Source organism: Alosa pseudoharengus, unplaced genomic scaffold (genome assembly GCF_046254945.1).
Source record: "Alosa pseudoharengus isolate Yale_2024_CS ecotype anadromous, Long Island Sound unplaced genomic scaffold, YU_APseudo_1.1 YU_APseudo_1.1_scf_15, whole genome shotgun sequence".
Lineage (NCBI taxonomy): Eukaryota > Metazoa > Chordata > Actinopteri > Clupeiformes > Clupeidae > Alosa > Alosa pseudoharengus.
Genome location: NW_027468620.1, coordinates 17,709,298 through 17,729,297, shown reverse-complemented (window position 1 = coordinate 17,729,297; position 20,000 = coordinate 17,709,298). Strand labels below are relative to the sequence as shown.

General features: G+C 46.3%; 2 protein-coding genes across 3 annotated transcripts in view; one reads left to right on the top strand and one right to left on the bottom strand.

Moving 5' to 3' along the window:
* Positions 1 to 5,197, bottom strand: part of plekhh2 (pleckstrin homology domain containing, family H (with MyTH4 domain) member 2) — a 35,488-nt gene extending 30,291 nt beyond the window's left edge. Inside the window, exons 1-2 of the mRNA XM_076285767.1 lie at positions 5,066 to 5,197; positions 1,744 to 1,884 (exon numbers count right to left, since the gene is read on the bottom strand). Of these exons, the coding sequence (XP_076141882.1) occupies positions 1,744 to 1,866 (123 nt within the window). The 5' untranslated portion in view covers positions 1,867 to 1,884; positions 5,066 to 5,197. The remainder of the gene's footprint in view (positions 1 to 1,743; positions 1,885 to 5,065) is intronic.
* Positions 5,198 to 5,477: 280 nt separating this feature from the next.
* thada (THADA armadillo repeat containing) overlaps positions 5,478 to 20,000 on the top strand; it is a 94,612-nt gene continuing 80,089 nt past the window's right edge. Inside the window, exons 1-21 of one of the 2 annotated variants that reach the window (XM_076285766.1) lie at positions 5,478 to 5,568; positions 6,179 to 6,259; positions 6,405 to 6,511; positions 6,964 to 7,103; positions 7,606 to 7,754; positions 7,918 to 7,950; positions 8,158 to 8,206; positions 8,342 to 8,535; positions 8,824 to 8,918; positions 9,224 to 9,450; positions 9,798 to 10,552; positions 12,730 to 12,884; positions 13,329 to 13,484; positions 13,662 to 13,769; positions 14,124 to 14,247; positions 15,069 to 15,214; positions 15,675 to 15,909; positions 16,361 to 16,496; positions 17,300 to 17,436; positions 17,752 to 17,892; positions 19,583 to 19,734. In XM_076285766.1, coding sequence (XP_076141881.1) covers positions 6,187 to 6,259; positions 6,405 to 6,511; positions 6,964 to 7,103; positions 7,606 to 7,754; positions 7,918 to 7,950; positions 8,158 to 8,206; positions 8,342 to 8,535; positions 8,824 to 8,918; positions 9,224 to 9,450; positions 9,798 to 10,552; positions 12,730 to 12,884; positions 13,329 to 13,484; positions 13,662 to 13,769; positions 14,124 to 14,247; positions 15,069 to 15,214; positions 15,675 to 15,909; positions 16,361 to 16,496; positions 17,300 to 17,436; positions 17,752 to 17,892; positions 19,583 to 19,734 — 3,312 coding nt within the window. In that variant the 5' untranslated portion in view covers positions 5,478 to 5,568; positions 6,179 to 6,186. Of the gene's footprint in view, positions 5,569 to 6,178; positions 6,260 to 6,404; positions 6,512 to 6,963; positions 7,104 to 7,605; positions 7,755 to 7,917; positions 7,951 to 8,157; positions 8,207 to 8,341; positions 8,536 to 8,823; positions 8,919 to 9,223; positions 9,451 to 9,797; positions 10,553 to 12,729; positions 12,885 to 13,328; positions 13,485 to 13,661; positions 13,770 to 14,123; positions 14,248 to 15,068; positions 15,215 to 15,674; positions 15,910 to 16,360; positions 16,497 to 17,299; positions 17,437 to 17,748; positions 17,893 to 19,582; positions 19,735 to 20,000 lie in introns of both variants that reach the window. The other variant, XM_076285765.1, reaches the window with a different exon arrangement.

Sequence of the window (20,000 nt, the reverse complement as noted above, 5' to 3'; positions counted from 1 at the left end):
GAGCATGCACTGCAAACACACAGGCACATCACTAACCATACCCATATACACACACATGCTGAAAAGCATATAAAAATAGTGAAATGCCAGTAACTGCCACAGTATTTGACCATAGTCTGCTGCACACCCCCCCCCCCCCCCCCCCCACACACACACACACACCCACACACACCCACACAAGCACACACAAGCACACAGTACACACACACACACACACACACACACACACGACCACACACATGTTCCACCACACATAGATGGCTCATGCCGAGCACTAAACCCTGTGGTGGTAAAGCACATCAGTGCCACACACACTGTAGTCCCCAGCTAAGACAGCCATAGCGCCTGACTGCCTGGTCTGGAGTGGTGCCTGAGAGACGCTGCCTAAGGGCCCAGACTCAAGTTATTCACACAGCCTGCTGGTTTGTCTACAAACTCTCCGTTGATCTGTTGATTACGCTCATCCAGAGGCATCCAAATTAGTGTTGCAAAGGTATCAGTCGATGGCAGATTCGTTGCATTTATGGTCTATGTCACCTTGCAGATTGAGGATATGCTGGGGGCCAATGAAACTGGTAACTAATGTGAATAATGCTTTTTGTCAGTGTCTGGCCAGTCAAATGTGCCTCTCTGCTTTACACAGCTCTCTCTCTCTCTGTCTCTCTCTCTCTCTATCTCTCTCTCCATGTCTCTCAACACCATTGCTGTTCATAAACTCTGGGTGTTTAGCATGTATGTGACCAGGCTAAGGCCAGTGACTTCTCACCCTTCACACTGTGACATCTGACCTGATCTCTGCCATGGCTGACACTCAGGAAACCCTTCAAAGAGATGGCCGATCGGCCTAGTATGTGTGTGTGTGTGTGTGTGTGTGTGTGTGTGTGTGTGTGTGTGTGTGTGTGTGTGTGTGTGTGTGTGTGTGTTGTGTGTGTGTGTGCTTGCATTGGCGTTGGGGTTGGGGTTAGGCGGTATGCATATGTTTGTGTGCGGTTTTGTATCAGTGCCTCGATGTGTGTATCTGTATGTCTGTGTTCAGGATAACCAACCGAATCACCAGCACATAGTCCATGCTTGACTCATTGTGAGATATGGTGAGGAGGTCATGTCTAAGGACAGGGTCATGTCTCACACAGAGAGGACACACAGGTGGGAGCAGTACTAGGCTGTTGATAACACACACACTATCTGCAGCCTGAAGAAGTACAATGTCCTTGGCACCAGACTCCCATACAGAAAAGATCGACACGATCAAATCCAACTGCACCATTGAATGGAAGTGCCATCCCAAGTCATTCCAACAAAAGCGCTAGGCTTTTTTAGCCACACATAACCGTGCAACAAATCATATTAAAAGGAGCTCCTCACACGCAAGGAAGCCTTTGTGATGTGATGGGTGTGAGGAGCTGTGTGTGCGTGTGCGTGTGTTGCAGACAGAGACATGGGAGAGAGAGAACGGGTGGAGACCATGGAGAAGAAACCACATCCTTGTTCTATAATAACCCACATGGGCCGCACTGCTCCGTCAGCAGGTCCTCTGGGACTTATGGGCAGTACGTTTGAAATGAGAGGATGAGAGGAGATAGTGAGCACAGACAGAGACAGACAGATGTAGGACAGCCAGAACAACTGTCCATGATAGGAAAAGAAAGAGGCAGAGAGAGAAAAAAGAGAGAGAAAAAAGAGAGATGGAAAGAAAAGATTGGCGGATAGGAGAGGTGGATGGAGGGGATTCCTGAAGCTGACCTTCTCGGCAGTGAGCTGACGGATTTTCATGATCTGCTCCCGGAATTTGAAAAGGAGCGTCTCCAAGGTGATGCATCTCTCCTTCCAGTCAGCGATGGTGACGCAGTCCTCCCCCTCTGCCATCCTGCCTGCCCCCCGCCCCTAAGAGAGAGAGAGAGAGAGAGAGAGAGAGAGAAATAAAGAGAGAGAGAGATAGGGGGAGAGACAAATGAGAGAAGGTTAGGTTTGACACTACTATTCAGTCACTGAATCAGTAATTGAATGCCTCAAAAGAAAAACTCATATGAGTCCCGCACATTGTTTACAGCCCCAGAATAAAGTACAATAGCTATCTGACAGCACAGAGCACTGTGATGGACTGCGATCAGATCATTTTTGTGACTCCTGTTATAAACATGGCATAAACATACAAACTTAATGGGAAACTGTAACATTACACAAAGACTGTGTGAACTGAAATTGGGAGCTAAAGTATGTTAATGTGTTCAGATTCAGAAGTGCTGGTACATACTGAGTTTGCACCCAAAGACAGATTTGCAGACAGATTCTCAAGTGCAACCGTACAGAGTAATTTGGCTTAATGCCAATGTGCATTACAGGAATTTCTAAAAAGGACAAATGTACAAGGGCAAAATTATTTTAAAGATAAGAGCAAACACAAAGGTTACTCAGAATGGAAAATATTGTAAATGAAGCATTAAATATTGACTCTGCTAGAGGTGTGGCAGAATGAGCTCAACCAAGTGCTATTGCTTGAATTGCCACGGGAGAGTCCATGCCTCTGATGTCAACAAGTTTAGACAGTTGGTGTGTCTGTAGCTAAAGAGTTGTTTTAGGACATCTGTTTCATTTCCTCTGCTGGACTGCGAGAATGACAAATAGACGGAGAGAGAGGGACTGTGAGGGGGGGGGGGGGAACTGAGAGACGGACTGAGTTAGAGGCAGAGTCAGGGACACAGAAAGACTCTAGAGTTAGACTCACAAAGTCCCCATGTCAGTTTAGAGGGACAGAGACGCTGTTGTGCGAGTATTTCTCTCTCTCTCTCCCTCCCTCCCTCCTTTTCTTCCTCTCTATTTAAAATTCAACGAAGCTTTAGGATCATGACCATAAGATTGTACAATAGTATCAAAACATTTGAATAAAGGGGCAAATATCAAAATAGAATCTCCCCCTTCTCCCTAACCCTCTCTCTTTCCCTCTCTCTCTCCATCCCCCCCCCCCCCACACACACTCTCTCCCTCCTGCTCTGCTCTGTTCAGGCCTGGTTTGGTTTGGGCTGGGCTGGGCAGCGCCCTGTACAGGCTCTTACCAAAACACATTTCCACAGCCAGCACTAGTGCACTGCTACAAGTTTCCATTGTAAGAATGTCTGTTATGAAAAACATATGGCCACAGAGGTGAAAACATGGCGAGTGGAAAGAGAAAGTGAGAAGGCAGAAGAAGAAGAGGAAGAAGAAAAAGAAGAAGAATATGATGAAGAAGCAGAGGAGGCAGTGGCTGAGAATATTGAGTTTTATAGTCCTAGGCACTCATTACAGTCTTGGCCGGCTCACAAAGCAAGGGGGAAAAAAAGTGGTGTGGGAGCCAATTAACTGTTTTCAGTGGGCTGTTGTGGTAAACAACATCAAGGCCATGACGACATCTGGCCTGATGAAAACAGCAAGTCACTGAGCCAAGATGGCCACTGGGTAGATGAGGAGACAAGCATCCACAATTCCACAGCAAGTCACTGAGCCAAGATGGCCACTGGGTAGATGAGGAGACAAGCATCCACAATTCCACAGTAAGTCACTGAGCCAAGATGGCCACTGGGTAGATGAGGAGACAAGCATCCACAATTCCACCGCTGGAATGTGTGGAGAGGAGTCTCTTACGGTTCACGAGGATGAGACCTCTCACATCGTACAATCATGACTCAGCTGTTCATCTCACCAAACTCCTTAACGAGACTGTGGTCTCCCACTCACTCTCCTCCCTCTCTTTTTCTTCTTGTAGTGGTTCTTCCTCTATCACTCTCTCATCCTCCGTTTCTCCCCCTCTGTTCCCTGTTTACTCTTCTCTTCGTTTTGTTTCTCTCCTTTCAGCCTCTGTTTGTGTGCCTTCCCATTTCTCTCACTACACCTCTCTAGCCCCTATCTGTGTCACAGATTTTGTCTTTGACAGTTTGCCTTTAACTATTTCACTGTCTACTTAGATAAAAAATAGTTGTGAATCAAATTGAATACACAGGATATATTTCCAAGCATTTGTTTTTCCTATCACATACACCCATCATCAGTGAACAACAGTTTTCCTGGGGGCGATTTCTACCCACAATGCTGTTTGCCCCATGGGATAGGGAGGAGGGCTGCCATCCTATCTGTGCCACACTTCCTGTGTGGTACACTCAACAGTTATAGCTTTCTCTGTCTCATTGTGTGTGTGTGTGTGTGTGTGTGTGTGTGTGTGTTTGTGTGCGTGTCCATGTGTTTGTTTTGTGTGCCCCCTGAGAGAAATGTGCATGTGAGAGAAAATATTATTGTTTTTATTGTATCAAAGATGCTATAAGGCCCACTGCCATATTGGAAACCTCTGCTTCTAAAGGTCAGTTTTAAATCTAAATATAATAAAATGCAGCAGCTAATCATTCGGAATCTTTATCCTTCACTTTCACATGCACATAGCATGGAATTTAGGCTATGTTGAAGTCTCTGCTGTATAGTAGCCTAGCCCACAAGGCCTATAGTGACACGCACTCTATTAAGATTTAGTGCGTTTACATTAGACGTGACCGCCCTCTAAACTTCACTATTTGCTATGAGTGTAGGCTACTGTCTACTACTGCTTTCAAGGAAAATGGTGCCCGGTCAGAATGGTGCCCCATCACGTAGGCCTAGTCTACTATAGGACCACCAGAAACACAAACCACCATTCTTGAGGGTTTGATGGCTAAAACAATAAATACAAATTTGACTAAGTAAAACTGTTCTAGATGTTTTAGAACAACACATTTAAAACGGTTCAATGTTGAAATAAATTAGCCTATGTGTAGGCTACAAGCGCTGATGTCTAGGCGATTTTAAAGTCTGAACAAACTTTCTGTAATGAAGCGTGTGAATTTCATCTAGATAGGCTACAGTACGCTACAAAATATAGGACTAAAACGAATAACGAATTAAAGGTCTCAAATAGCTTTTTACAAACCTTTACATATTTAAAGTCGTTTTGATACACTACACGTGTCCTGGAAAAACATTATTTTCGTCTTGGAAAACAAAATGACAGCAATAGGCGACTGTCAAATAGATATTTAATGTTCGAAATGTTAAAGTGTGCACTTACCCAATATACAGCAGATGCGATTCAGAAGAAACCCCCGCACTTACTCCATATCAAATACGAATGCCGCGGTGTCCCAGTTATTCCTGTCCTATTAACCTCATTTTGGAAGAAAGTCGAGGCTTCTTTTCCATCTCAAAGTTTTCATTTCAGCATTCCCTGACCAAGTATGAAAACGGGTGGGCTTAAGGGCGTGGTTTGTGGGAGCCTTGCCCTATCCCATACATTCTAGGTGTATTCATGTAGATCTGTCTACTTGAGTTATGGTATTTTAATTGACTCTACTGTACTCCAATCATAACTAGAGAATTAAAGAAACGGTAAATATACACCAATCAGCGTTCAGAGTGGGTGGGACTCGCATGAATCCGGAATTGACGTTTCACACGTGTAGCACTGAGACGAAAATCTACTAGGCTACCGCTGTTTCTGATATTAACGGGTTTCTGCAAGTCCTACATTAATGAAAGAAAACGGATATAATAGTTGTTAGAAGGAATATTTTGGTAAGTCGTAATTTATTGCGAGTTTGTTTTCTTGCAGAAGCAGAGCAAATGCCATGCTATGGAGTTAGCAATGTCCAAACAAAACAATTATTTGCACTCATGCAAAGCAAACCATGCTAACTTGCTAGCTAGATAACTTTTTTGTTTAATCAGTTGGTCATTTGTGCATATGCTGAGGAAAGATTGCTAATGAATCTAAACAGCAGTTTTAAATTCACAGTATCTTGGTGTCAGCACTCCAACAACTGTGTGAGTTTCACAACTAATGTTAGCCCAATAGAGCCAGCCAGCCAGCCAGCACGTTACAACACATGCCCATCAGGTAAAATCTGAGTTGTAGATCTCACTATCCTGAATCAATCATTGAACCCTCATGGCCTTTAATGCCGCAGAACATACTTGAGTCATAGTTTCACTGAAATGAATGACTCGATAGACAGTCAGTCAGTTTGCAAGAGGCGAAGTACACTAAGGTGATCTGCCTCGCGTTTGAAGGCGACGATGGTTTCTTGTAGCAATAACAACGGAAGCCCTCCTTGGTATGGATGGAATTATTTAGCCTCTGAAGTGGTTTGAGATGGGTTAGTCATCGAGTTTTGTCATGTTGTAGACTCCGCCATGGTGGTCAAGAAGAAGACGGTCAAAGTGGAAGCGGTGGTGCTGGACGATGCTAAACTAGAAAGACTACGAAGTGAGTAATTCAACATTCCTTTGATTGTGGTTTGATTTATGGTAGGATATGATAAAGTCCAAGTGTACTTCTCTCTCGCTCTCTCTCTCTCTCTCTCTCTCTCTCTCTCTGTGTGTGTGTGTGTGTGTGTGTGTGTGTGTTTCAGCCTCTCTCGCTGTTGAGGGAGATGCCACAGGCAGGGAGCTTGCTCAGACCCTGTTGGAGTGCCTGGCGTTGACTGACCCGGTCCAGCAGATTCAGCTTATCAAGAAGGTGTGTTCACCTCATCTGACAGTAATCTAAGTAGTCTTTTACCATAATTCGCTAGTCACATCTACATCTAGAGTCACAGATAATCTAATCTAATAGCATGACCAAAATGATGCACTATGGTCTGCTTTAGGCTACCTACCAAAATTAAGTTGGGTGAAGGCTTGACTTGCATAGATTGTGTTTAAACTGTTGTGTTAGTCCAGTTCAGACTGAAGGATGGATGAAAAATTCCTCCAATTCATCTGCGACAGGGGCCTAGAAACCTATGTGTTGTAAACATTAATGTTTATCAATGAGTTAATATAGTACATTTCTATAGTGCATTCCCTGAACTTCCCATACAAGACTTCATATGTTTAAGCCATATAAGAACATATCTTGACACTATTGTCCACATGCTCCAAGGTGTTTGATCCTAAATGGTCTCTGAATGGCCTCTCTTGCTCTGTCAGGCTGGTGCCACGTTGGAGGGTATCGCTCAGCCTGATGGTATCCCACCTCCAGCCCATCTCCTCCTGGCCAGTGTGGAGGCCCTGTGTGTGATGTTTGTCTCCGTACAGGCCAAGAACCCCTTGAAGAGGGCCACTGCCAGGTAGTGCCTAAATCAATATGGGTGTGCAGTATGTATGTGATGAATAAGACGCAGACTATGCTGTATGGCAGTGGTTCTCAAACTGGGGGTCGGGACCTCCAGGGGGGTCCCCAAAAATATTGGAGGGGTCGCAAAATGATTTGCATTTGATTTGACATAATGCCTTTGATGTTGACATAGCCTACCTATGAGAGAAGACATTTTCTGCCTCTGCTTCCAATGCCCATCTCACAACATTTCAAAACCAAACTCTGTCGGTTAGAGAGAAGGGGTTCGCGAGACTTGGCCCATGTTTTTTGAGGGGTCGCCAGACAAAAAGTTTAAGAACCACTGCTGTATCGGATCTGCTTAATATGTAGGCACCAGAAAGGCCTTAAGCTAACTTCCCTTTGCCAACCAACTAAGTTGCTAACAGGTTAGCAATATTCATATTTAATTAGAGCGTGCTAAGAAGTAAGCACAACGTTTTCATCTCACTCCTGACTTTCCTGTCTGTCCCCAGTGCCTTGACATCTGTTCCTGATTGGCTGCAGGAGCAGGCGGCGGTCTGTCTGTCTGCGTGTCTGTCTGACGGCCTGGCCTCTCAGGGCTCAGAGCAGTACTCACAACTCACAGACACCATCACCGCCTGTTTGGATGGGTTTCCAATAGGTGTGTCTCTGTGTGCTTGCTTCATAGTTAACCAGATACAGATGATGTTTATGATACACATACATACATTGTGGGGTTTACAAAAAGATTTCATATTGGTTTTCAGTCCCTGTTGAACTTCAAATGCCTCATATAATGCTGAAATGTGTGTCTTGTCCTACAGGTGAGAGGTGCATTCGTATTTTACAGACGGATGGTAAGTGATACAAAGACAAAGTAAAATGACTAACACCATAAATGGATGTGTTGTTTGGAGACTCAAAGCAGAATAGAAAAACAACTATAAACAAGCCTGTCATTTTATTAGATGCCATTTTTCTAGTTGATGCCATTTTTTTCAGTTGGCGACTGTTTTACCTGATTGCTGATTGAGTGCCACTGCTGTATGTGTGTGTCTCCTCAGTGTTCCAGTTCTTCCAGAGAGCTTTAAGTGAATACCTCCATGTGAACAGGTACATTTGCACAGTCTGAACATTGAGTTGACCCCTTTCTGTCATAGCTGTGTGGTCTGATACATGTTAGCCCTTTAGAGGAGACTGGTTGGTGCCAGTTTTGACTTTGACCCCCACGCATTGCCTTTTCTCCAGGAGCCTGTCAGGGCGGCATGTGGCCCAGGCCCAGCTCATGTACTCCTGTCTGGGGGCGGTCAAGGCCTCCATGCTGGTGCTGCAGAGGACCCAGGAGCTGCTTGGTGCCGGTCTGAAGAAAGCGGCGCCTGAATGCCCACTGCAGAGGGCACTGAGTGGCCTGATGGTCTGCTACACGCGCATTCTCACAGATGGTGAGCTTTGGTTTGCCTTTGGAGAAAAACTCTCACATGGAAGGGTTTTTATATTGAACACTGAATGGTTAGACATGTTGTAGCCTTGAATGAGGGGTCTTAATAGGATTTAGTTAGGAGGATCCTTTTTAACTCTGAATGAACAATGGCATGCTGGTGGTTGCCTCACAGTTAGTTCTTCTAGCTTGGTCTTTGTCTTCTCTTTTTGTTACTGTCTTTCTTTCACCTGATCCTCTCTCTCTCTCTATCTCTCTCTCTCTCTCTCTCTATCCCCCTCCCTTTCTCTAGAGGAGTTTATTCAGTCAGTCCAGAGTACTGCTGGGATGGCGGTGGTGTTGCTCATCAGGTGTGTGATGGAGAACGAGGAGGATGTGGCCAAAGAGGTGGGAGACCTCACTTACACAACACTGCAGAATGTGTTAGGAATGGGATTGTATTGCTTTAGTTTTAGAGTGAAATGATGATGGGCCATGCACACACAGTTTATTCAGACTACATTGCCATTAGATAGGATTCTATCCATCCAGCACAGCTAAACACAAGTGCACGTCACATCCTCGTACACGCTTTCATTGGCACTTAAGTGAATCAGAAAAATAAGTAGCAGCATTGAATAGAAGCCTTGAGGACTATACTCTACCATCCTCAAAGCATTCTAACAAATGTTTAACCTCTTTTGTGGTTCTAGGTTGCAGGCCTGCTGCAGTGCACAAAGCAGTGTGATTCTGAGGGCGCCCCCTCCTGGCTGAGGGTGAGCAGCGCAGGTCTGTACGAGGCGGCTCGTCCGGCTGCGCTGGTGCTCTACCTGTGCCACGGGGCGCTGGCCATGCTCAACTGGAGGGGACGGACCCTGGGCCCGCGGGCAGAAGCACTGCTGCTGCTCGTCCCACATACCATACTGGACCTGGACACCAGGTGAGGGGGGCATGGAGGGGGTCAAAGCTTTGACCAAGGTTACTATGATGGCTTTTGACCATCAGACTATTAAAATGTTGGTCTCCCTCAGGAGAACCCTAATGTCTAGCCACTGCTTACTTAGTTAGGTTAGTGTGGAGAGTCCTGTGTATTGCTTTTATCGGTCTTTGTTTAGAGTGTACGTACTGACCACTTAATGTCATCAGATTGATGAGGGAAATCCTTTTTGCAATGCCATTTGATATAAAGAATTGAATAGTGTAATACATGTATGATACACATCCATATTGTATGTGTTAGACACATTCATTCTTATGGTCATGTTGCCAATTTATCCCTGTGCCCAGTGTGAAGGAGTCTAGCACTGCCATGGTGGTGGCACGCATGCTGACCCTGTGGAGTGGGGCTGCTCTGGACAGCCTGCAGGGGGCGATGCGTCCACCCCTCCTCTCAGCAGCGGTGCGTGGGGACGCCCCGCTCCCATCCCGCCTCCTGGAGCACGTCTACGCCCACTGGGAGCACCCGCTGGACGGCGTCCGCCACCAAACGCGCTCCCTCTTCCGGAACCTTCTACTGCTCCACCAGGCCTCAGCAGCCAATGGCACAGACGCTGACCGCACGTCGTCCGCAGCCCTGACCTCCGACCCTTACATCGCGCGCCTGACACGGGGTCTCCTGGCGCTGGAGTGGCACATGCGGGGGAAGTACGGCTCGCTGGCGTGCCTGGTGGAGCTTCTGGGCGCCGGCTACCTGCTGTCCCTCGAGCCCCGGCTCCCCGCACGCCTGCTCGGCCTCATGGGAGACCAGACGTTGGCGCCCTACGCCAGTGACCTCCTGGAGAAGCTCTTTGTCAGCCACAAGGCCCAGCTGAGTGGACAGGAGGCTGGGGAGACGGCCGTCTCGGCCGCTGGGAGCACAGAGGGCTGGTTGGAGGAGTGGCACAGCACTTGGGTGCGCCCCCTGCTGGAGGTGCTGTGTAAGGCCAGACTGGACCAGACCACCTACATCCTGGACTACTTCCTGCCGAGGCTGCTCCGGTGCAACCCCTCTAGTCTGAGCCACATGGTACAGGCCCTGCAGGAGAGCCCGCCCACTGCCACAGGTGAGGGGGAGAGACATGTATACACACAAACACATACAGTACAGTCACGTATGAACATTCCCTTGTAGATGACTGATGCACACAGAATGATCCAGAATAGTGTTGCACGGTGCATCGATACTAAAAAGGTATCACGATGCCTTCACGCAAAAAACGATACGATTTCTGACGTTTTTAGAATCGATACTTTATTAAAATTAACGTTCTGTGTCTGCGTGAACTGCTGCTCTCACTGCTCCTTGCACGCATCTAGGCAAGTGGGCGTGTCAAGCAGGCAGCTCTGAGTGAGTGAGTGCGCAGCCAACGTCAACATACAGTAGTTCTTTGCCGACCGTCCTCGGCCTTGTGGATAAAACAAAAGGTGAAGTGAAATCTGCAACTATTTCGGATACATCGCGAATAGTGAAGGCAAGCCATCAGGTACACAGAGGCCGGTTTGTGAAATATGTTTCAAAGTCATTTAAAAGCAGTAGGCTACGCATGGAACTTGGCTAAACACCTCGCAGACATATCCTAACATTTTTGTTCAAAGAACGACAGGTTAACGAATATGCTATAGAAAACACGACTACATGGTAAGTGAAACGAGTATGGTTCTCTGGGATAAAGCGAACCTTCCTTCATCAATGAATTTTGACGAGACATAACGAGCTGTAATCATTTTGACGAGACATAACGAGCTGTAATCATAGGGTGCTAACGTGATGAAAGCTCAATGTTCACGCCAGAATAACATTACCATAACTTGTAAACAATCTATTTCATGTTCGGTCAGTACTACTGGTAATATTTGTCATGGCATGTAGACTGCAATTTGTTCAATAAGTATTGCCCAGATGTAGGATAGGCTACCCGAAATGCGCTAATTAAAGCCCACAGCATATAATACCACCAAAGCGTGTTGAGTCCTAATAATAATAGCGGGTTATTGTTACGTGGTAGCAAATCATGTTATCAAAGAAATAGACGTAGGCTAATGTAGGACTGCACACAGACATATTGCAACAGGTAATGCTGTACACTGTAGGCCTATCTGACGAAGACCTGAGTGGTTGGAACGTCGTACTTGTACACTGGGCGCAAAGAAGACTATCCTCACATTTTTCCCTTTGCAACTGTCAAAGAAATCCCATGAACACGGGAAGGCCTAGGGAAGCCTTTACTGTACATCAGATGGCTTAAAGATTAGGCCCCTCTGCATAGCATTCAGTGATTTGCATGCAGTAATTTCAACACTGACCTTGATCTAGCCTAGTTTGGCTATTTAAAGCTACTTTATTGGCAAAACACAACACAATGTAATGAACTATAACAAAAAATAAAGGACTTAAATCACACAAAGTAGGCCTACTATTTTACTGACTATAAAAATAATAATTATGTAGGAATTTTAGAACCCAGAATTGACCTGCACACTACAAAAGTGCACCGAATTCAACACAAATGACTCAATACACTTGGAGGAGGTATGAGTCCTTTCTTTTCCAGATATCTTAGGATTTCGGCGTAGTATCGTTTCAGTATCGAGCATCGTGATATTTATGGCAGGTATCGTATCGAAGTCATAATTTTGGTATCGTGACAACACTAATCCAGAAGCAGTGATGGGCAAGCTACTTAGAATAGCTACTTAGAATGTAGCTTAATTAAATGGGAAGGGATTCCAGTCTGCCTTTAGCTCCCATGGCAAACAGTCAAATTCATGTTTGCAGGCCTAACCAAACCAATTAACCCAGGATGCCAGTGCAGGTGTGCCTTTACCAGTTAGCCACAGGTAGAGTGACAGGCTCTGGCCACAAGTAGTGGCATCACTGAAGCCCAGCCTGTCAGTCAGTGCTCTCCCTACCATGTGAACTACCATTGGCCTTCACCATTGCACAGCCAGACACAGAGCAGCCGCACCACTGTTCCATATGCACCCATTGCACATCTGCATACTGTAAACTGTAAACATAATTAATGCCTAGGCCTTCACAATCCTCATGTATGAAAAAGATATTGTCATTTTTAACATTATATATCAGGCGTGTACACATGCGCATAACACATTACTGACTGACGTTGAATGTTTTTGTGTCTTTGTGTGTGTGTGTGTGTGTGTGTGTGTGTGTGTGTGTGTGTGTGTGTGTGTGTGTGTGTGTGTGTGTGTGTGTGTGTGTGTGTGTGTGTGTGTGTAGGGCCGCCAGGCAGTCGTGGTGCAGTGGGGGCTCTGATGACGTGTCTGCGGGCAGCGCGGGCTCAGGGGGTGATGCGGCCGTCCGAGGAGGGGCTGTGGGGGGGACTGGTGCCCCTGCCCCTACTCCGACACGCCCTCCTGCACAAACATGACCAGGTGAGAGACACACAGACACACACACACACACCGCACCACCACTGATGACCACTTCAATCAACATGACGATTGCTAGCAAAGAAACCTTTAGCCAATCACTGAATATTGGTGTTCTACCAACATTATTTAGCCATGAATGTTGCTTTGTTTTTCGTGTTTGGTTAAGTTTGCATGTTGTCATTGTGGTCAGTTGTTATGAGTGGGATCACAAATATCACTAGTGGTGTGTTTATGTGTTCATGAATATTGCCATATTGTCTGTGCATATACCTGTTGCGTGTTTGTATGCGCATATTGGGTAGGGTTTGTTTTGGATGCTATTTGTATGAACTTGTGAACTTTCGTGTTGTGTTGTGTTGTGTTGTGATTGTGTGGGGTTGTGTTGTGATTGTGTGGGGTTGTGTTCTGATTGTGTGGGGTTGTGTTGTGATTGTGTGGGGTTAGGTGCGTATGGACACACTGGGCCTGGTGTGTGAGAGCCACCGCAGTACAGAGACCATCTGCCCACAGGAAATGGACCTCATCCGCCACTTCCTGCCCAGCAACCTCAACAGCCAATCACCTGGAGTCCGCCAGCAGACAGTCAGCCTCATCAAGAAGGTCAGGGTCATGTATGCGCACACACACACACACACACACACACACACACACCTTTCAATAATATCCTATTTTACATTATGATGTGTTTAGGTTAATATTGTGTGTGTGTGTGTGTGTGTGTGTGTGTGTGTGTGTGTGTGTGTGTGTGTGTGTGTGTGTGTGTGTGTGTGTGTGTAGCTGTTGTGTAGGTTAAAAGACAGCGCCCAGTTTCTGCAGAAGAGGGTGGCTCAGGAAAAAGACCCCAAGCAGAAGGAGACAGACCAACACATACTGCACTCATACAAGGTACAGTCTCATATCTGATGTAGTCTGACAGTTTTGAAGCCCTTAGTGAGTAAGAGCATCTCTTTTGTAGGTGTCCTTTAGTGAGTAAGATCATCTCTTTTGTAGGTCTCTTTTAGTGAGTAAGATCATCCATTTTGTAGGTATCTTTTAGTGAGTAAGATCATCTCTTTTGTAGGTCTCTTTTAGTGAGTAAGAGCATCTCTTTTGTAGGTCTCCTTTGCAATGTGTCTTTTATGTACAGTAGTGGCTTATGTGTGTGGGGATGAGAGCTGTAATTATTTAATTTTTGAACTGAATTTGAACGAGAAATGGGTTTTGATTTACTGAAAAATGTGTGTGTGTGTGGACGTGCAGGAGTTTCTTTGCTGGTTCTGCGAGACTCTTTTTGGCTCTCTGGTTCCTGGGGCGTCCTTCTCTACCTGTCTCACGGCTCTTCACCTGCTGGGCATGGTGGCCGAACTCCTCTCTTTCTCCACAGGTGACCGACACACTCACACTCACACTCACACTCACACTCACACTCACACTCACACTTAATCACTTACTCACAGCCACACCTCTCTACTTAGAGTGGCTGCTTATGGCTCCTGTTTTGGTCTCCTCACCCTACTGTCACTTACCTCATCTAGCTCTGTAAGTGGATGTGGAGTAAATCCTCACCCAAAGGAACACACGTCAACATATTAAAACACATGAAACACAGTCAGGCTGTCCGCAGTTTGCTTGAAAGACCGCAGGCCACACTGCTCTTCCTGCTCCTCATTGGCTGCCCGTATCCATACAGAGCCACCACCTCAGAGGCACCTCTCATCACCTATATGTCACTCACAGTGTCGCTGTTCTCCACCGATTAGCAGTACATCTGTCTGCCAAATGAATGGAAGTGAGGTAGGAATGGAGTTTAATACTAGTGCCCTCTCCTGGTCATGGTCTGCCACTGTCGTCAGAAGAATTTCTCCTGTTGTATTGTGAGGCCCTGCAGAGGAAGCGGTGGAGGTATTGCTTCCTTACTCAGGAAGTGTGGTTGACAGAGGAAACACACTCGGCCTGTGTTCCAGTTTAGGCTTTGGACAGTCCGCACGCTGTGTGTGGTCAGTCAAGAATGTGGAGATTTAATGTTGTTTAGTCTGAGTGGGGAAAGGGACTGACATACCTGTCCTGACAATGCATCTCTCTCTCTCGCTCACTTTCACTCTCACTCTCACTCTCACTCTCACTCTCACTCTCACTCTCTCTCTCTCTCTCACTCTCTCTCTCTCTCTCTCTCTCTTTCTCTCTCTCTCTCACACACACACATAGGCCCCGATGGCTTTGCTCTGGGTGAATGTGTTAGTGAGACACATGCTGATGCAGTGCTGTTCTGTGTGGCCAGTAACTTCCTGGAGGTCAAGCAGATGTCCTCTGCTCTCCTGAGGAGACTCCCACCAAGAGTCGTGCGACTGGAGGTAAACACACACACACACACACACACACACACACACACACACACACACACGCACACACACACGCACACTGCCGGCACAGATCAATTTTACAGTTGCATACTGTACACATGGGCGGATTATGAACTTTTGGGCCCCTGGGCCCAGATGTATTAAGGGCCCCCCACTTATTGTCGTATATGTGGAAGGGGGGGTTTGGGGGTCCTCCCCCAGATTTTTTTTTTTTTTTTTGATGTGATTTCCTGTATTCTGGTGCATTTTGGGGATGGCCAATACTAAATTCAATCAGATTCATAGCCTACATCCTGTTTTGTTGATATTGAGGCAATGATTCCATGCAAAGGCTTGTGCTTCAGGGCCCCCTGACCCCTTGGGCCCCTGGGCCTGGGCCCGGTAGGCCCGTGCAGTAATCCATCCCTGACTGTACACACATTATGTATAAATCTGCATTGCTCTTGTCCAGGCCGCTGACCGGCTGCACTCTCTGCTGGAGGCTGCCCTGGGCCTCAGCACCAGCACACGGCCCTTTGACAGCGTGACTGCTGCCCACCTCCTCAACCTGCTGCTGCACCAGCCCGGCCTGCAGCCAGCCCTGCTCCTCTGCGCCCAGCAACAGGGCCTCCCACTCCAGCTGCCCCAGCCAGGCAAGCCCCAGGCTTCTGTGCAGGCCTCCACCCTGGAGAGGAACAGATTAGCCTGTAAGTCTGGTGTCGGAATATGTCGATGGTAGTTTCTCTGTACAGGAATGAGTTACATTTTACATCAGCTAGTCTAAACCATGGTCTAAACCCTGAACTCTCAGTTTTTACAATCAGTGATCGCAAATGGTAAATGGACCAGCTTTTGTTTCTGTAAAGCACATTGAATGATCCCCTGAGTATGAAATGCACTACATAAATAAACTTGACTTGAAAAGGGTCAGAAGGAGCCAGGCTTGACCAGCAACCATCTGACTCCTCTACCCCCGAGCCACTGCCACCCGCAAAATAATGTTGAATTAGATTAGATTAGGTTAGATGCAAAATAATGTTTTTAAATGTTTGGAAATTATACTTTTAAATAATGTCCCAGTGTCCATGTGTGTGTGTGTGTGTGTCAGTGATGCAGATCCAGTTGTTGTGTTTTAAGATAGAGGTGTATGTGTGTTAGTGATCCAGTTCCTGCTGGAGTGTTTGAAGGCAGAGGTGGCCCAGGCAGAGCAGTCTCTACTACAGGCTGCAGCAGCACGCCCACTCTATGGCAGAGCCCACTGCATCACGGCAGTCCTACAACATATCAACACCGGGTTAGTACACACACACACACACACACACACACACACACACACACACACACACACACATTTTAATGCTTTTATTTGGACCTTAGAGATTCAGAGATCCAAACATTGAAGGAAGTATGTTACACATTTAGGCAGGTCTATTTTCATTCTGAACTGCATGGTATTGTCGCTTCCAGATGGATAAACTACCTATTATTGCAGAAATGGAGCAGTACTTTACAAGTTGTTTTGCAATTGGCTTGCTTATTCCACACAGTTGCAGTCCGCGTAAGACAAGTTTGTGCACATGCCCAAGACTACCAAAAACAAGAATGATAATTTTGCATTGAAACCCCATATCTGTGATATTGTCAGCAAGTGGCTGATATTTCAACAGCTTAAAAACAAGTGTTAAAGAGTTAAAACAAGTGCCCATGTACAAATCACACACACACACACACACATACAGCTCTGGAAAAAAATGGATAGACTGCTGCACGTTTTTCTGATGTCATCCTACGGTTGCTGAGATACATTCAAATGAGTTGACGGTCATATTCAAATTTGCAGTGGTCTCTTAGTTTTGAATATGACTGTCAACTCATTCCAATGTCACTCAGCAACCGTAGGATGACATCAGAAAAATGTGCAGTGGTCTCTTAATATTTTCCAGAGTTGTAAACATGACAGAGCCCACTACATCACTGCCTACAATTGGACTGTGGAAAACCATCCTGACTCTTGACTTGTTGTCAGTGAGTATAATCATGTTTTGACGAATGTTACCATAGAAATGTAAGCATGGGTGTGTTTTTGTCTGTGTGTAGGTCTCTGGTCCTGATGTCTCAGTGGCGATGTCTGGTCTCGGAGCTGGTTGCCGTGTGTTACAGGATGTCTGACGTCGTGTCACCCGTGGTCCAAAGCTCCTCCCCCGAGGGACTCATCCCCATGGATACAGACTCCGGTCAGCTTCTCTCATTGGCTCTGACAAACACATCTTTACCCAAAATGTTAAAGAACAATATCAATTTGCGAATTTCTGGTGTGTTTCAATATATTTTATTGGTTCGAATGTTCCGCTGTTCTTGGAGTTGCCTTATTTTGTCTGGATGTTGATGTTAACTCAACTTTGACATTGTATAGTTTTCATATAGCATGTTCCAACTGGGCTGACATGTCTTTTTAAGACTGATGTCGAGTCAGTCCTTTTGGATGTGTCTGTGTGTGTGTTTATTCTATGGTAAATGGTGTGAGGTTTATGGCATGTATGTTCCAGTAGAAGCCTCAGCCGGTCTGCAGAGAATCCTACAGGAGATCCAGCCACGAGACACCAACGACTTCTTCAACAACTCTCGCCAGCTGGACACACAAACGCAGGAACTACACACATCAGACGGACCCGTACGAGAGGAGACGAAAGGTTAACACACACACACACACACACACACAGGTCTTAGTGTAAGCCAGCACAGTACATTGACTAATTTCACATTTACTTTTTCACATTGTACATCGGAAGTCCAACAGGAGAGGACTAGAAAACTAGAAAAAAAACATTAACCAATTCTTAAGACAAGACCAATCTTTGGATGCGAGTTTGGCAGTGTATTTTGCTGACAGTGTCTGCGCATTGTGGCCACAGCGAAGTCAGTCATTTTAGAGTCCCTGCCTTGACATAGCTTCCCGCTACCTATATCGCTGCCGGACCCTTAAAGGAGAAATCACATATATCTCCGTTTCTCGAGGTTACCGAGTACTTTCAGTACCCCAAAACAACCTGGTACTTTCTCCTGCAGTACCTTTATTGTCCTCATGGGGGCAGGCCTTTACCTCCGCCAGCTGGTCCTGCTCAGTTCTGAGGACAGGATCTCCTACTTGGAGGCACACAGGACCCTCTAGTGGTGGGATGCTGCATCTGCATGGGAAGGCTGGCAGCACACACTGGTTAATTTCAGAGCAGCTGACTACCGCTCCTGCCTAATCTGTGGGCGAGTCCACATCTGTGTGTCTTTAGAGGCCCCGCTTAATGACCCAGCCCTGGAGGAGAGGAAGACCTCTCCTGTCTACACACACACACACACACACACACACACTAATTTACACAAACAAGCATGTATGCAAAGACAAGCATATGCAGAGTTTTATATACACAAACCCAGACACAAACACATACACACACACACGCACACACACACACACACACACACACACACACACACACACACACACACGCACGCACACATGCTGGGAGGAACTCAACGCGACAGGCCGCAGGGTCAGTGCCGATAGACACGTTTAAACCTTCCATGACGTGGGCATTCCAGACGTGCTTCCGTTTGCCAGTAAACGGAGCAGCATGCTTGTATACAGAACCCCTTCATCACACATGTGCTCCTAGAGTGCACACACAAGGGCCTTGCTGTAGCGAGGGCTGGCCAGTTGGATAAATAATCTGAGTTGGAGCTGACGCTAAACCTCACAAGGCGATCCGTCAGAGGATCAGACCGGCATCACCGTGACATCATTGTGGCCCGATGACATCAAACGGATGTCACCATGAGTTGGTGTATAGGAGATGAGGATGGCATCAACCCCTGCCAGTCTCTCAGGATGAAATGTTTGCTAGACTTGACTGCAATAAGAGACAGTCAGGCTGGACTAAATGGCACCTTCAGGTGCAGATATAAAGTGATATAAAATAATATCACTCATATAAAAAGATATAAAACAACGGTTCGTTGGCAGGTTATATGATAAAAGTAAGATATGCTTGTTGGACGCTGCATAGATTTCCTAACAAATTCAAATGTCATGTGAAGTAGACATAAACCCACCTGTCATTCCCATCCAGGTTAGTCACCGTTCACTGTTTTTTGTGCTCATGGCTCACATCCCAGTGAACATACGAAAACAGCTGTTACACTATTGCATTGCCAAATATGTCACTGAAATACATAATTTAATAAGCCGGCTAGCTTTGCAAATTAATTGTTATATTCATGTGCATAATCTTTATTCATGTTGACTTGGCTGACAGAGCTTGTGTGTGTGTGTGTGTGTGTGTGTGTGTGTGTGTGTGTGTGTGTGTGTGTGTGTGTGTGTGTGTGTAGGCTCAGGTGGAGAGGCATACAGGGTGACTGCTCAGATGGTTCTGGTGTGTAGTTGGCGGAGCATGAAGGAGGTGTCCATGCTGCTGGGGGAACTCTGCCAGAGTCTGCCCTTACACACACCCAACAGCCACGGACTCATCACTGAAGAACAGGTACACACACACACACACCATCAGCCACAAACTCATCTCAGAAAAAAAGATCTATTAGCACAAACACATGCATACAGAGGCACTCATACACACATTCTCTCACACCTTACGAACTACCACTGCCACTGTAGCAGACAGTATTTAGTGTGTGCGTGTGTGTGTGTGTGTGTGTATCCAACCCATGCTGCGATCAGTATCCGCCCTCGTTAAGGCTCTGCTTTCATTTGGGGCCGACCTGCTGCTTAATGAGCCTCATTGTGCTCATT